Genomic DNA, 14,490 nt, shown 5'->3' with positions numbered 1-14,490 from the left:
AGTGTGTCCAGCAACAGAACATGTACCACTTGATTTGAAACTCTGGATACATATCCCTCTTGACTATAGCCACATTTTCTTGGGGAAAAAAATAAAGGGCAAACCTAAAAAAGGGAAAAATCTGAGAGAAGTCATAAAGATTTTTTAAAAATTAATTGTTCATGTTATTGACTTTGATTTACAAAGAAAAATTCAAGAGCAACACAAAAAAGTTAAATAAATATGAAGGGCAGCTTTCTGAAATAAAGGACTGTCCTTTATAATAAAGGATATGTGGTCACTGTGCTTTTGACTGACAAAGAATGTATCAGTAACATTCTTTGGCACTTTGCCATCCTCAAAATATTTCTTACCACCAGGAAATGTAGAGACCTTTTCTTGAATTAGAGATTACAAATCAAGTCCAGTAAATTCTAAAATTATGCTAAGGTTCCGGATGTACCTTGCCCAATTTTGGAAGTTTTTGACTTTTCAGAAAACATCTGGCATGTTCTTTAATGTTTACTAGAGTTGTAGGAGTTTATGATCAAATGTTGGAGGGTACTGTATGGAAGCAAGTGAGCAAAAGAAAACCAAGCTTGCTTTTTGGATGGCTCAAACCATTCTAAACATTACTCCAGCCTGCCTCTTATAATGCTCCCTCTAGTGGACTGTTACTGTGTTCTATACAGTACTATCCAGGAGGACAATTGGATTTTTTTGTTCAGACCTGATTGCAAAATTCATCTCGTGTCCCTGGAATCATGATACATTATAGATTTCACAGAAGCCATCCTGAATTATCATTTGGAAATTGAGCAATTGTCTAATGCAATATGAAAAATACTTACTCCAAAACAGGTATATCTAACAAATGTCTTTGATGTTGCTCTACTAAGTATTCTAAACACCATAACCAAGTTCAAGAGAACAACCCTTTATTTCTTGAGACATACTCAGAGTGAAATTACCCTAAGTCAGTGGTTCTCAACCTATGGTCTGTGGACCCCTGGGGGGCCGCAATGTCATTATGGGGGGTCCTCAAAGACTTGAAGAAATGTTATTATTTAAATCTTGGGGGTCCGTGGCCATGGTTCATGTCCACAAAAGGTATTTAAAGGGGGTCTGTGGTGAAGAAAAGGTTGAGAACCACTGTCCTAAGCAGTCAGAGGACTAATTTCCAAGATCTGCTTTGCTTTTGGTTTGAGCGATTCATTTATGTACTCTTCAACAGTTGCCAAAAACATTTCACATGGCCACCTCCATATATACTGTAACTCTGAAAATCCTTATGTGATTGTGGAGATGTTCATAATCTCTGATACAGACAAATTGCTAAAGCTAAACAGATTAGGGACTGTTTGGATGGGAGATCCCTTTGAATTCCTTTAAATGTTGACTAGACTTTCGTGATGGAAATAAATAATTTGGAACAAAATGGAAAAGAAATGCACTATATACAGTCTTTGTTTTTCAATTAGATCTTAAAAACAACTTTTTCCTATACAGTTGCAGTTTCAAATGACTCATATGTCTCAGATTGTATGCATGTATCAGTTTGGTATGATTCTGAGCATGCCATCATAAATCAAGATTCCACTTTATAAATCAAGACAAATATTTAAAGCTAACTTTGTAGATTCAGCAAAGAGCTGTGGATTAGTTTACATATTCTGTTGAGCCCAATGTTTTGATTTGAATTCATTTTGTGGACCCAGCCAATTATGGTTTCCTCAACAAATCACGGTTAAACAAATCATGGCTTTGAGCCCAATCTTGTCTGTCAGAATACAAAACAACAACAACAACCACTGGTCCAGCCACTCTTCAGGGAGTACTGCCCCAAATTTTGATTAGATTCTTGTTCTCAGTAATGGACTAAATCCAGTCCAAGGGTATGTGCGAACAACCTGGTTTCACTTACATAGGATTCCTGAGATTAACTGGAGTGGGATTTTCATTGGAACCATGTTGGGGGAATAGAGATAAATGTACCCTCCTCCTAGGTCAATTTTAATTTCAATACTGTTTCCATGGCATCAGTTTCAGTATTTGAAATTGTATATGTTAATTAACCATGAGAACCAATTTGGTGTAGTGGTTAAAGCACCAGGTTAGAAGTTGAGAGACTGTGAGTTGTAGTCCTGCCTTCATGGCAAAGCCAACTGGGTGATCTTGGACCAGTCACTTTCCCTCTACCTAAAGAAGGAGACAATGGCAAACCACTTCTGAAAAACCTAGCCCAGACACTCACATCACTAGAAGTGTTGACTTGAAAACAAGTACATACAAAATTAACCACACTTCTCTTACACCATATTTAATTTGGTTCTGTCTACGATAGGAAAGTGGGACACATTCACATGGAGAAAACGCAGCCACATGGAAACTCTCTTCCCTCCTCCACTCTCAGATTTAGACTTGGTGAAGCCCTAAACTTGGAAGGCTTTTGATCTAAAGTTATACCAGAAAGTCTCAATAAAGTTGTATACTGAAATAGGTCATTGGGTTGCCACAAAAAAACTGGAAACATCTAATTATCTAATAGCATTTAAAGAGACAAATACATTAGTTTCAAATGAACGTGCAGTATATACTGATTAGATGTTTATCGTTTGTCTTGATCTCTCTCACAGATTATAATAGTACTGTATATTCTGGAAACAATACTTAAACACGAATTTTTGAAACAAAACAAAACAAAAAACCACCCTGAAAGTTTGTCAGGCCTTGCAAATTTTGAAACCCCAAACTCTACCTTGTTTTGCTTATGCCTAAATTTGGCACTGCCCTACTCCCTAGTTGTATCCCAACTTCTGGGATAAATGTTGATCTAATATGTCTCCCTTGAACAAGTAGGAAGCTAACCACCTCCACCAAAATAATGATGCGGGTCCTGCCAATGTCCCTATTAGATGGAGGGAAGACTGTTAAAGCAATTCATCAGCATTAAACTAATTTTTCCCATCCATACTGTTTGGATACCTGAGAAATGCTGTATTGATTAGATAATTTGCATCAAGGGAAGAAGAGAGAAAAAGCAAATGAAATATCAAAAAGGACTTTTTTAAAAAAAGGAATGGTAAATCTAATTGTATGTTTCCAGCCCATGAATTTAATTTTCTGGGAAAATGCTTTGAAACTTTGGGTGCCTTGTTAATCATAAAGCATCCATTGGGCAACACAATTCAGTGGCCCATTCCAGCAGGCAAGTCCAGGATTTCATTTTGGTTTTCTTGCCTACTTCCTTTTTGAATGGACAATACAGCACAATGCCTACTCTGACTCTGAATTTGCAGAAATGCTCTTACCTTAGCCATGGATCAAACTAGCAGCAGCTTTTCTGTCAGCACAAATATAGAAGCATTTTTTAAAAATCCACAATCCCACAAGACTTACGGTCATCACTGTGCACAATCTGGAAGTTCTTTACTGAGGCATGTGTAACTCTTCCATGGAAGTTCAGCACATAAGACTGAGTTTCATCATTCCATACTGGGGTTTTGTTATGCAGCTCAATTAAGCTGTCCATTATCTTATTCTGCCACCTTGTGAGTAACCCATCATTATCCTAGGAAATTGTGAGAAAAAGCATTACCACAAGTAATTCAAAAGCATATCTTCTTAAATATTTACTTGGTTATATTCGCATGAAGAAATAACACATGTAATACAATAGATTCTCATGGTGTACATCACAAGAAGTCCTCTAATATTTTTGAGCATAATTACAGTAACATCTTAGCCTTGCTACTCTTAAAAGTTGTGCACTGAAATTTGATATTAATATACTAAAAAACTAAGTATGCACATATTTGTTCCTCCAGGTTTCATGAATGGAGTTCAAGGGAACTTGCAAAGGACAATGTTCACATATAAATTATATATCAAAGCTTGCAATCCTTACCTTAGCTTTTGACAACCTGGTGCATATTGACTAGGAATTTTTGAATTGGAGGTCACAGATCAAGGAAGATTACCTTTGGCTCTTTCTTCAGATTTCAGAATCAATATATTTGCGGCAAATGTTTTGAAGAAAGAATCGTATCCATAGTGATGCCTCATGTACTCCATTCTTCCTCAGAGGACCTGAGATATGAGGTTTGTTTTTTGGAAGAAGATGGCCAACCAAGGATTTGAAGGTATATCTTCATGTCAAACTGGATGACATAATAAATGCTTATACAGCATTTGATCCAGTCTTGTTTTGTCAATGGAAACAATTTACCATTTATATTTATATTATATTGCTGGTTGAAATCCTTAGCTGCAGAACTTCTTTTTGCAACTTAGTGCTCTCTATATGTATTAATATAAAGCTTTTAACACTTTCCAACATGATGGGAATTGCAATTCCACACACAACTGGAGAATGCCAAGTTCAGGAAGATTGTTTTAGAAATAAAGCATTGGAAACACCCTTATATTTTCTATTCTAAAAGAAAGTTTTGCATTTTATATTTTTGCTGACACAAAATTTCATGGCAAAAAAATGCCTTTGTGACTAAATGTCTCCCAGCACATTTCAATATTTTATTTTATGGACCATGAACATCAAAGAAATGGTAACATGATGTCTACAAACATTGGGATTATTTAGAAGTAATGAAATCTTGTATGAAGGTTTATGCGTAACTTACATTTCGGGGACGGATTGGCACTCTTTCATTATCAGAATTCATTCCAGGAATGACCACTGTCATTTTTCGAGGTCCTTTGAAACCTAATACATTTGTCTCCTGAAATAGAAATACCAAAACGTTCATAACTGAGTTACCATCATACATCTTCACAACATGATCAACTTCAGCTGATCCTTAATAGTTTAAAGCCATTTTTCTGCTAGCCTGAAATCTTATATTGCACATGTCTCAGTAGTCCTAAAACCCAAGATTTAGTGTCCCAACACATATATGAAAGAAAAAAAAGGAAGGAATTTAAGGAAGGGAATGTGTCACACCTGCTCCTGCCAATCTCCTTCCTTATCTCATCTCCTTCTCCTCCCCATCCTTTGGTGCTGCTTTTCCCCATCCCTGCCACTGGGAGGTTGCTGCTTTCACCACTAGGGAATGCTGTGAAAATCTTGCCCCGTTGGTGCCCCAGAAAAGATCCTTGTGGAATGGTGTGAAGCTCAATCTCTACAGAAGCGCAGGTTATGTTATAGGACAGATGTCTTTCTGTGGGTCACCTCCTCTGACCAGAGGACTTAGGACTTTCCTTTGATTTCTGCCTGCCTCAAAACTCTGGAGAATTATTGATAATAACTCTCAACTCTCAACCAACACATATGTCTTGAACTGTTAAGTTGATAGAATCCATTACATTATAATAAAGTGGCTATATTGCATACTTAGGTAGACTAAGATCTAGAAGGGTGGTTCAAGAAATATGCAGATATAAAATTTAACTAACATAATACAATCCCTGTCAATCTAGATTAAATTACATTGTTTATTTGCAGATGAGAATTCCTTTAGGGGAAAAAATGTCTACAAATCAAATTATTCCCAACCACAACATATAGAACAGACATTTCTTCTTTTCTCCATATTATAATATACTTTTATTGACATTTGGATCAAGCTATATAGCTGCCAGGGGTGATTTTGCAGTGCATGGAAAATTCTTAAAATTCCTTGGTACTGATAAGCAACCTACCATCTTGGTATGGATTAGTCTAGTGGCTGCCTATTAAATAGAAGTTTAATGGGGAAATAGTTCACAGAATGGTTCCTTACATAAATAACAGCTGCAAGCTCCTGGCGTACATTGGACCAGTCAGCATTTGCTCTGTCTGGATTTACACCATTGTCAAACACCGAGAATCGAGTACCCATTAAATTGGATCTAAAAGAAAAGACAGAAATCAGACCCCTGGAACAAAAAAGGGCAGAAATTGCACAGCACTACTCTTCAGTCTGAGCAACTAGAATTTCTTTGGAGTGTCATTTTAGATTATACCCTGAAGTGGCTGCAACAAACCTATTAGGTTTTCAGTGTGGAATAGGAGAAGGAAATGGAAAGGTCACTCAATCAGGGCATCTGCTGTATTTCTAAACTCTGGGCCTATGAAATTGCAACAGGCATGCCTCTCCTTTTCCCTGGCTAAAACCTGCCCAACCACTGTTTCATATCTGCCCCCAGGGACAATTTCTGTTACAATCTGATAGCAAGATGTGTCTGGTTTGTTAGTTTATGCACTAGCTTGATTATCATTTTGGATCTAAGAAGTCCTGAGTTCTGAACTGAGACAGCTGTAACTCAGTGATAAGACCAAGCTCTGCATGACAAAATTCTGAGCTTTACACTTTGGTAAGCTTGGCAATGGCCACAGCCGAACGTTGCCTCCATGGCCAAGCCCTCCTCTTCTTCAATAGCAAGTCTAGTGAATAATGTCTGGTGCTGTCAATATAAATTTGAGATAAGTGGAAGAAAATAATGGGTGAGTTTCCTGGCTCTCTTTCTCCTCCCACTAAATGTCACCTGCAGTGGAAAAACAGCCGCTAATTCTGCCCTTAAGGTGTGGTGGGGTGGGGCAAGTATATAAGTGCTTTGAACAGCAGGCTTAGCCACCTGTCAAGCTGTCTGACTAACTATATTGTGCAATCAGATCCCTCTCCAGAAGCCTTGTCTTTTGTCACTCCTGCAGCCCAAGCCATGATGGCCATGGAGAGCAGCGCCCAGCAACCAGGGGAGAGGGAGTGTGAGCCAATAGCTAAATGTGACTTTAAGCTGTCTCAGCTGTGGGGCAATGAAAGAGCAACAAAACTGAAGAAGCAGGAAGGCAGATTGTCCAATCTGAGTTAGGACTGCATGGAAACTGAATTTAATTCACAGCATTATTAATAAAGAAATGATGAGATATTTTTGTGCTAAAAAATAAATGGGTCTCCAAGGAAGCATTTACCAAATCAGATTTTCAGTTCGGCTGAGGGTAAATTATATTAAATACATAATGTCACAAAGTATAGATAAAAACTATTAATATTGAGCCTGCAATACTCATTATGAAGTAACATCACTTTTATAACATTTGATAGCTTCCATAGCCTGAGGCTATGCATGGGAATACTTAACTTTGGAATCCAAACACATTTGTAGGGCACTAGACCAGCAATGGCTGGACTACTGCTCCCCAAATACAGTTTCCTGGGAACTGTAGGTGGGTTTTCTTTTTCTTTTTCTTTTTTCTGAAACTATGAAAAACTGTTAGAAATCTACATTTCCTCTCCAAATGACAATCCCATAAAGATAAGATTTATTAAACTTCTTAGATTGCTTATTAAATCTGTAATGGATTGAGTAGAATATTTGGTAAAGTTTGAGATGCCTTCAGGCAATTAACTTCGGATGGTGTGAAAAGACAATACAATTATGACTGCAATTCTAACGTCTGTGATGAAGAAGAAATGTTTTTTGAGAGGTTTTCTGCCCTAAACAAGTGATTCACTGGGTGATATTCATTTCTTTGTCCCAGCAAAAAACTGTGATGTGATCTGCTTTGTAGTAGAGAGTTGTTTCTCCTTGGCTCAAGACACTTTAATTTACATTCTTAATCTGCTTGGTTATCTGTTCTCAGAACTGCTGCATCAGTAAATAAAAGCTTTTATTGATACATCCTACCACTGTGCTGCACAGAAGGGTTTTTAATGGCACAAGCAGCATATATCTGTCCATTGAAACCCTCAGAACCATGAGTGCAAGACGGTTGGTATTCTAAAACGTCCCCTGAATTGACTTGCCAATGAGATACTGTATTGTGAATGTTCCTTCTCTTGCAGGTAGTACAGTAAGAAAGATGGGTGTGATGTTTGGTTCTCACAACAATAGCTTAAGAATGCATACATTACATGGTGCATACTTTGCAGAAGACTAAGTAACGGGAAAAAATTACATAGAACAGTTAAAGTATTGCAGATCGTACATATTTTTCATAATTGTATTCTTTTCCAAGTGTTCTCAAATACCCGGGGTTTTTACACCACCTAGAGTGAGCAAAAAATTCTTTCTTTCTTCCTTCCTTCCTTCCTTCCTTCCTTCCTTCCTTCCTTCCTTCCTTCCTTCCTTCCTTTCTTTCTTTCTTTCTTTCTTTCTTTCTTTCTTTCTTCTGAAGTTTTCGTGCAACCTGCAAAGGAGGGTAAAACAGCCCCATCCCCTCCTTAACCGGGAAATTGTTCTATAAAAGAGAAAATGTATGTGGTGCATGGGTATGTTGAGAAAAGTGTCAAGAGGACAGCAGAAACATGAGAAATTCTTTCTCTGAGGAAAGAGAAACTCCAACCTGAAGGCAAACACCTCAGCGTAGTGTGAGAGACAGTGAGAGAAAACTTCAGTTTTGGAGCTGCAAAACCGATGAAAGGCAGAGCTGAGAGACAGGGAAGGAAAAGAACCTGACTAGAATCTGCAAACCCAAGAGAGCCTGGCAACGAAACCAAGCCCACTGCCTGCAGCAGCCCAGGTGGAGGACAAGAAGCAATGGATGGAAACTAATCAAGGAGAGAAGAAGCAAACTAGAACTGAGGAGAAATTTCCTGACAGTGGAACAACCTGCCTCCAGAACCTGTGAATGCTTCAACACTGGAAGTTTTTAAGAAGATACTGGACAACCATTTGTCTGAAATGGTATACGGTTTCCTGCCTGAGCAGGGGGTTGGACTAGAAGACCTCCATGGTCCCTTCCAATTCTGTTATTCTATAACACTCTACAAACCATAGCTAGAAACACTGGATGGTGAGTACCGGAGGGGTGGGTGGGGAGAGAAAAGTCCATTCACAAGTCTGTAAAAGTCTATAAAAGAGTGAAAAGGGGTTTCACGTGCAAATAGACTGAGACTGAGCTGAATAGTTAAGATAAGGAAACATAGTGCAAAAGTAAGAACAGGGGACTGGAGGTTAAAATATATAAGGAACGGTTGCTGGAATTGGGTATGTCTAGTCCAGCCATTGGCAACCTTGGCTCTTTTATGACTCGTGGACTTCAACTCCCAGAATTCCTGAGCCAGCATGGCTCAGCTTGGAAACCTCTCCCTGTCCCTTCAGCATGGCTGGCTCAGGAATTCTGGAAGTTGAAGTCCACAAGTCATAAAAGAGCCAAGGTTGCCTACCTCTGGTCCAGTCTAATGAAAAGAAGGACCAGAGAGAGAAGCAACCCAGAACTAAGGAGAAATTTTCTGACAGTTACAACAATTAATCAGTGGAACAACCTGCCTCCAGAAGCTGTGAATGCTCCAACACTGGAAGTTTTTAAGACGAGACTGGACAGCCATTTGTCTGAAATGGTATAGGGTTTCCTGTCTGAGCAGGGGGTTGGAGTAGATGAACTCCAAGATCCCTTCCAACTTTATTTTATTGTTATTGTTATTATTAATGTAGGAATTTAAAGATTAAATAAGAATACAAATAGAATAGTTGTAAACTTATGGTAATAGGAAGATAATAGAATAAGAAAGTTTAAGACAATAGAATAAAGATAGGAGCTTAAGTTTTGTGTGAGAAAAACAAACACGGTATACAGTCTTCGTATCTGTTCTGTATCATATTTTTTAAAAAAAACACCCTAATCTGCCAAACTGTACAGTATTTACAGGGAAATAGATTGGAATTTTCCCTGGCATAGTACCTTAGATTTCTCAAAATCACTTTGATGAAGCAACCCTAACCTTAGCTTTCCAATGAAGTTTTCCCCATCTCGGCTCAAGTCAGTTGGATCAGTGGAAATCAGATAATTAGATGTCTTGCTCTTTTTTCGTTTTCGACCAGCCAGCAAGAAGATCTAGATGAAAAAAAGAGATCCAAAAAGCACAACACTGATATGTGAAATTAACATAATGTAATTTATGCAACATTTTTCAATGGTGCAGTACTAACTGCTTTCCGTGGGCTTGTCCAGGCAAAATAGGAGCAAGTTTTGACAATGCTCCAGTTTGACTGTATAAATTAGGCTTACTCAGGCAAAGCTGGAGCCCCTGGCAAAACTCGCTGTGGGCTTTGCTCTTTGCTTTACCTTCATAAACCAGCTTGCTAGATGCTGCCAAAAGTCACTCCTGGCTTTGATTTTCCCCCGAAAGTTGTTCAACTCAATCCACAGTTTGAGAAACCTGCATTAGTATATTCAATATTACAACATTCCTAGAACTCTATTTTTATAACTTAGGTTCTAGATATTTCTTACAGGGATGTGTAGATTAAAACTCCCTTTGAATTTCCTATCTGCATTTCAACAGAAGCTCTCAATTTTCTCTTCCAAGAAGTCTTCAGTTGCAAAACATCTGGGTTTTTCTTTTTCTTTTGTTAAGACTGTAGCAGGAAAAAGAATTAATCTTCTTGTCCCCTTTCCTATGATATACCTACACTGATTACATTTTCATAACAAACTATTTCTTGTTTGGCCCATTGAAACACGCTGACATTAGATCTCTCTCAGAGGAGATATATTTAGCATCCCATTTATCCATTCTTACATGTCTAAAAGACAGCCTTCTTTCTTATGAGCCTTGCTGTAATGTCTGAACAGAATCAGAGGCTTTCCTACCTATCTCACTACCTAAGACCTAGAGAGAGAAGATTGGCATTTTGCTATGTTCTCTTCTTGCAACCTGACTTGAGGTTCTCTTCTTGCAAAGATAGAGAAAAGACCTTGACATCTTCACTTGCTTTAAAGTAAAGACATTCTGTGCCATTGGGATCTTAATACTACATGGTTTTGCTATTCATCTGGATTATTTTTGTTGCATGAGCTTTAATGGGGTCTATTCTTACTGTACACTGCCTTTGGTGTCTGGTAGACAGAAGATGTGAATATTATATTAAATATAAACACACAAGGCAATCTTTACATACACACTAAGGCAAGCCTCCTTCCTTTAATCATGCACCTTTTTGTCATTATCAAGATGAAGATAATAGGTAGGGTAGAGACCACGATCCATTCCTCTTTTGTCTCGAGTGAGACGACACTTGATGGTCATTCCATGAGGAGCTGGCTGCAGCACAAATTCCTCCAGATTGTCCTCTTCAATGACTGGAGATGGTGGTCTTTCTTCTTTCTGTGGTCCAGCAATAAAAGAAAGAAGATTTGGTTTTTTTACCCCCTCTCCTCAAAATCTCTTATCCTAAGCATTCCAGCATTGCTTGTGTTGAAGATTGCAATGATGATACTTCATGTATCACATCCCAACCATCTGTGTCTTAGTCTATGATCATTCTTCCTGACATAGTAGGCCCCATAACATCCATAAGGTGGTTTCTGCTCTGTCTCTGATGTGTGGAGTCCTGAAAGCAGATGGTGACGCAGTGCTGGGTTGCATAAGGATGGGAGAGAATGGAATGAAGACAGAGGCTGGGATTCATCTCTTATTTAATTATTCATTTATTTCAAAAAATTATCTGCCATTGTAATGAAGTATAAGGGCTGATTCCAATATGTAAGAAGCAACTTTCATGTGTACAGGTAGTCCTCATTTACCAACAGCAGTTGGAACTAGCACTTCTGTTGCTAAGCGATGCAATTGTAAAATGAAATCTCGTGGACCATTCTGGACTTACAATGTCAGTTCCACTGTGGTCATTAAACAAGCCACCACAGGTTGTTAAGCAAGATATTGCATGACTGCAACTTGCAGACTTCCTGCAAGCTTCAGTGCTGACCTTGCTTGTCAGAAACTGGCTGTGAAGGTCTCAAAAGGCAATCACACGACTGCTGGATGCTGTGGCTGTTGTAAATTCATGCAGCATTTGAATCACATTTATGTGACCATGAGGACATCAGCCCCACTGTATCTTCAAACAGTCGCTGAAGGAGGCAGTCAATAAGTGAGGACTACCTGTAATTGATTCAGAAATAATGAGTAAAATCAAACAGAAATGTTAGGGAAGCCGAGAATGTGAATGTATAGGGTAGGAATCCTAATTTTTAGCTTTAATATGCCAAGAAATTTGGCTTCATCCTATAAGAATCTCTCACGAGTTACCTTTTTGGATTTCTTGGTTTTCCCTTTTCGGTTGGCATTCTTGTGGACTACCTCTTCCTCGCTTTCATTTTCCATGGCTTTGGGGGGAACTGTAGAAAAAAGAATTTAGTGACCACATGATGGTTATACAGATGACAGCAACATCTAGATTATCCTTTGTCAGCAATGTCAGAATTTCCTTTTCCCACTCTGCCACTGATGGAAAAGCAAATGTTTTTGTCATTGATCTGGGGATGCAGACTTTTCTTTATCTAATATCCTTCCAGCCTGTTTTTTTAAGTGATAAGCATCTTTACCAAGTGAATTCCAATATGCTTGTGATGGACCAGGTAACAAGGTTTGGATATTGATTTTAGTTTCAGCAAGTGGCCAGAAGTCCCTGACCATCTAGTGGGGATTTTTCAGAATCGCAGAAATAGAAGCATGATGGTTCACAGCTCTCACTTATAGCACATCAGTATCAAGCATTCTGAGTGTGAGTTCATGTGAATAAGTGGATGTTTCTTCTTCCGGTATTTCTATCAGCAAATGCTGCACCTACCCTTCTTTTTAGTTTTCTTCTCCTTGAGGCCTCCTCCTCCTCCAGTCTGAAACATTGACGCCGCACTCTTCTTTTTCTCTGATTTGGTTGACTTGGCATTGGATCTGGAATCATCTTCTGTGTCACTATTTTTGGGCTCTACAGTTATTAAGTGAGATGTTTTTATCCAGGGAGAAATTAGTCAGATTAGATTCTTTTTAATAATACATAATCTCCTAACAGATATATTACCAAGTATATATACTTGGTATATATACATATCAACATTGAAATCATGAGGAATTCTAAGAACTGCTTATACTTGCTTCTAGAGCAGGGGTCTTCAAACTTGGCCCTTTTATGACTTGTGGACTTTAACTCCCAGAATTCCTCAGTCAGTGCACCATTAATGCACTTATATTGAACAAAGGTAGGAAACAAATGTGCTTCATGTTTTCTAAGGGATTGGGGGGCAATCTGTTTGCCACTAAAGGCACCATGCAATGATACACCAGACACTGCATTTTATTGGTCTGGCTGAAGCCACTGGAGTCATACCTACCCTATTAGGGGATACAGACAAGTCTGGCATCATATCCTCTTTTCCTGTCCTTCCATACACATATAGGCACCAACCCTTTCCTCTATTTACACATGTACTTAAAATGCAGCCACATCTACTGCCTTCCCCAGATTTTCTCCCACATACACATGTGCACGTATTCATAAATGCAATTGTGATGCCTTCTCTGCCTTATTTTCAATAAATAGTATGCAGAATGGCCCATATTATTAGAAAGGTGCATTGTTGGGCCTGTAAGGTCAGTGGAGTAAATATAGATGTAAAGCCTTTCACCTTTGCTTTTGACACGTTTGCCTTTGTTATCCTCATTCACATGGAAAACAGAGGTTGAGTCTTTTTTCAGTGTCTTGGTAGTTCCTGCCTTGACACCAGCTTCAGCCTTGTTTCCTGTCCAAGGTGAAAGAATGAGAATAGGAATTAGATGAACTGAGACCTGGATTTATATATCATGCTATATACTAGACGTCTTCAAACTTGGCCCTTTTATGACTGAGGAATTCTGGGAGTTGAAGTTCACAAGTCATAAAAGGGCCAAGTTTGAAGACCTCTGCTATATACCATTATATGATTTGTTTGTACTGAGTTTAGTATCTATCAAAAATGCATAACAAATATTAAGAAATTTACAGATAGGACACTTGGCCATTGTACATTCATGATCATTCCTTTAGCCTCATATCAAACAAAACTTTCAGGTTTAAGTGCTACAGAATCTTGAAAATAAGTGATTGAGAGAATACAGAATTTGGAAAAAAAAAAGTGAGAGAGAATGAGAAAAAAAAGAATGCACACAAGAAAGAAAGATGTCCTCCTACAGCTGTTACATTCACTCTTGCTACTTTTTCCTTTGTACAGTCAAACAACAGCCAATTGTCAAACATAAAACCAGGCTGTCAACGCTGCTAACATCGGATGTTCTTACTTTGACAACAAATGGAAATGCAGCCATTTTCTCTATTGCTTTTAGGATTAGTTGCTGTTGGAAGGGGGAATAGGGATGAGAGTCCAGCTAGTCATAACAATAATAACTTAAGTTGTGGGAACCCATGGACATTGGGCCTAGAGTGGTTAGTGTTTTGGAGGGCTGGATAGCTGGGGAGAAAGCCCGCACTTCAAGCTAATCGGGGAATGTGATTTATGACTGTTTATTGGAGGATGGAATTGCACTTTGTTAGTTTGTATCCATGGGAGGGGAATTTAGTTTCTGGTTTCAACTATGTAGTGCCAATAATTTGTTTCTTGAATAAAAGATACTTTAAAGCAGTGGTTTCTCAACCTGTGGGTCGGGACCCCATTTGGGGTCGAATGACCATTTCACGGGGGTCACCAAACCATGCTGTCCGCCATTTTTTTCCCTTTTCCCTAGCTGTCCTACTCCCTCTTATTGGTGGCCACACCCACTTGGGGGTCACCGCAACATGGGGAACCACCACCAGATG

The 14,490-nt window shown here is 38.7% G+C and overlaps 1 protein-coding gene across 2 annotated transcripts in view; it reads right to left on the bottom strand.

Moving 5' to 3' along the window:
- TULP1 (TUB like protein 1) overlaps window positions 1-14,490 on the bottom strand; it is a 39,046-nt gene that overhangs the window by 6,391 nt on the left and 18,165 nt on the right. For both annotated transcript variants that reach the window (XM_039323385.1, XM_039323383.1), the window contains 8 exons: window positions 13,325-13,438; window positions 12,490-12,627; window positions 11,949-12,037; window positions 10,854-11,024; window positions 9,639-9,751; window positions 5,718-5,826; window positions 4,620-4,718; window positions 3,379-3,550 (listed from right to left, as the gene is read on the bottom strand). In XM_039323385.1, coding sequence (XP_039179319.1) covers window positions 3,379-3,550; window positions 4,620-4,718; window positions 5,718-5,826; window positions 9,639-9,751; window positions 10,854-11,024; window positions 11,949-12,037; window positions 12,490-12,627; window positions 13,325-13,438 — 1,005 coding nt within the window. The remainder of the gene's footprint in view (window positions 1-3,378; window positions 3,551-4,619; window positions 4,719-5,717; window positions 5,827-9,638; window positions 9,752-10,853; window positions 11,025-11,948; window positions 12,038-12,489; window positions 12,628-13,324; window positions 13,439-14,490) is intronic.

Source organism: Crotalus tigris, unplaced genomic scaffold, assembly GCF_016545835.1.
Source record: "Crotalus tigris isolate CLP2741 ecotype Arizona unplaced genomic scaffold, ASM1654583v1 scf7180000024167.7108832, whole genome shotgun sequence".
NCBI classification, from domain to species: domain Eukaryota; kingdom Metazoa; phylum Chordata; class Lepidosauria; order Squamata; family Viperidae; genus Crotalus; species Crotalus tigris.
Note: the sequence above shows the minus strand (reverse complement) of the source record. Positions and strands in the feature narration are given on the sequence as shown.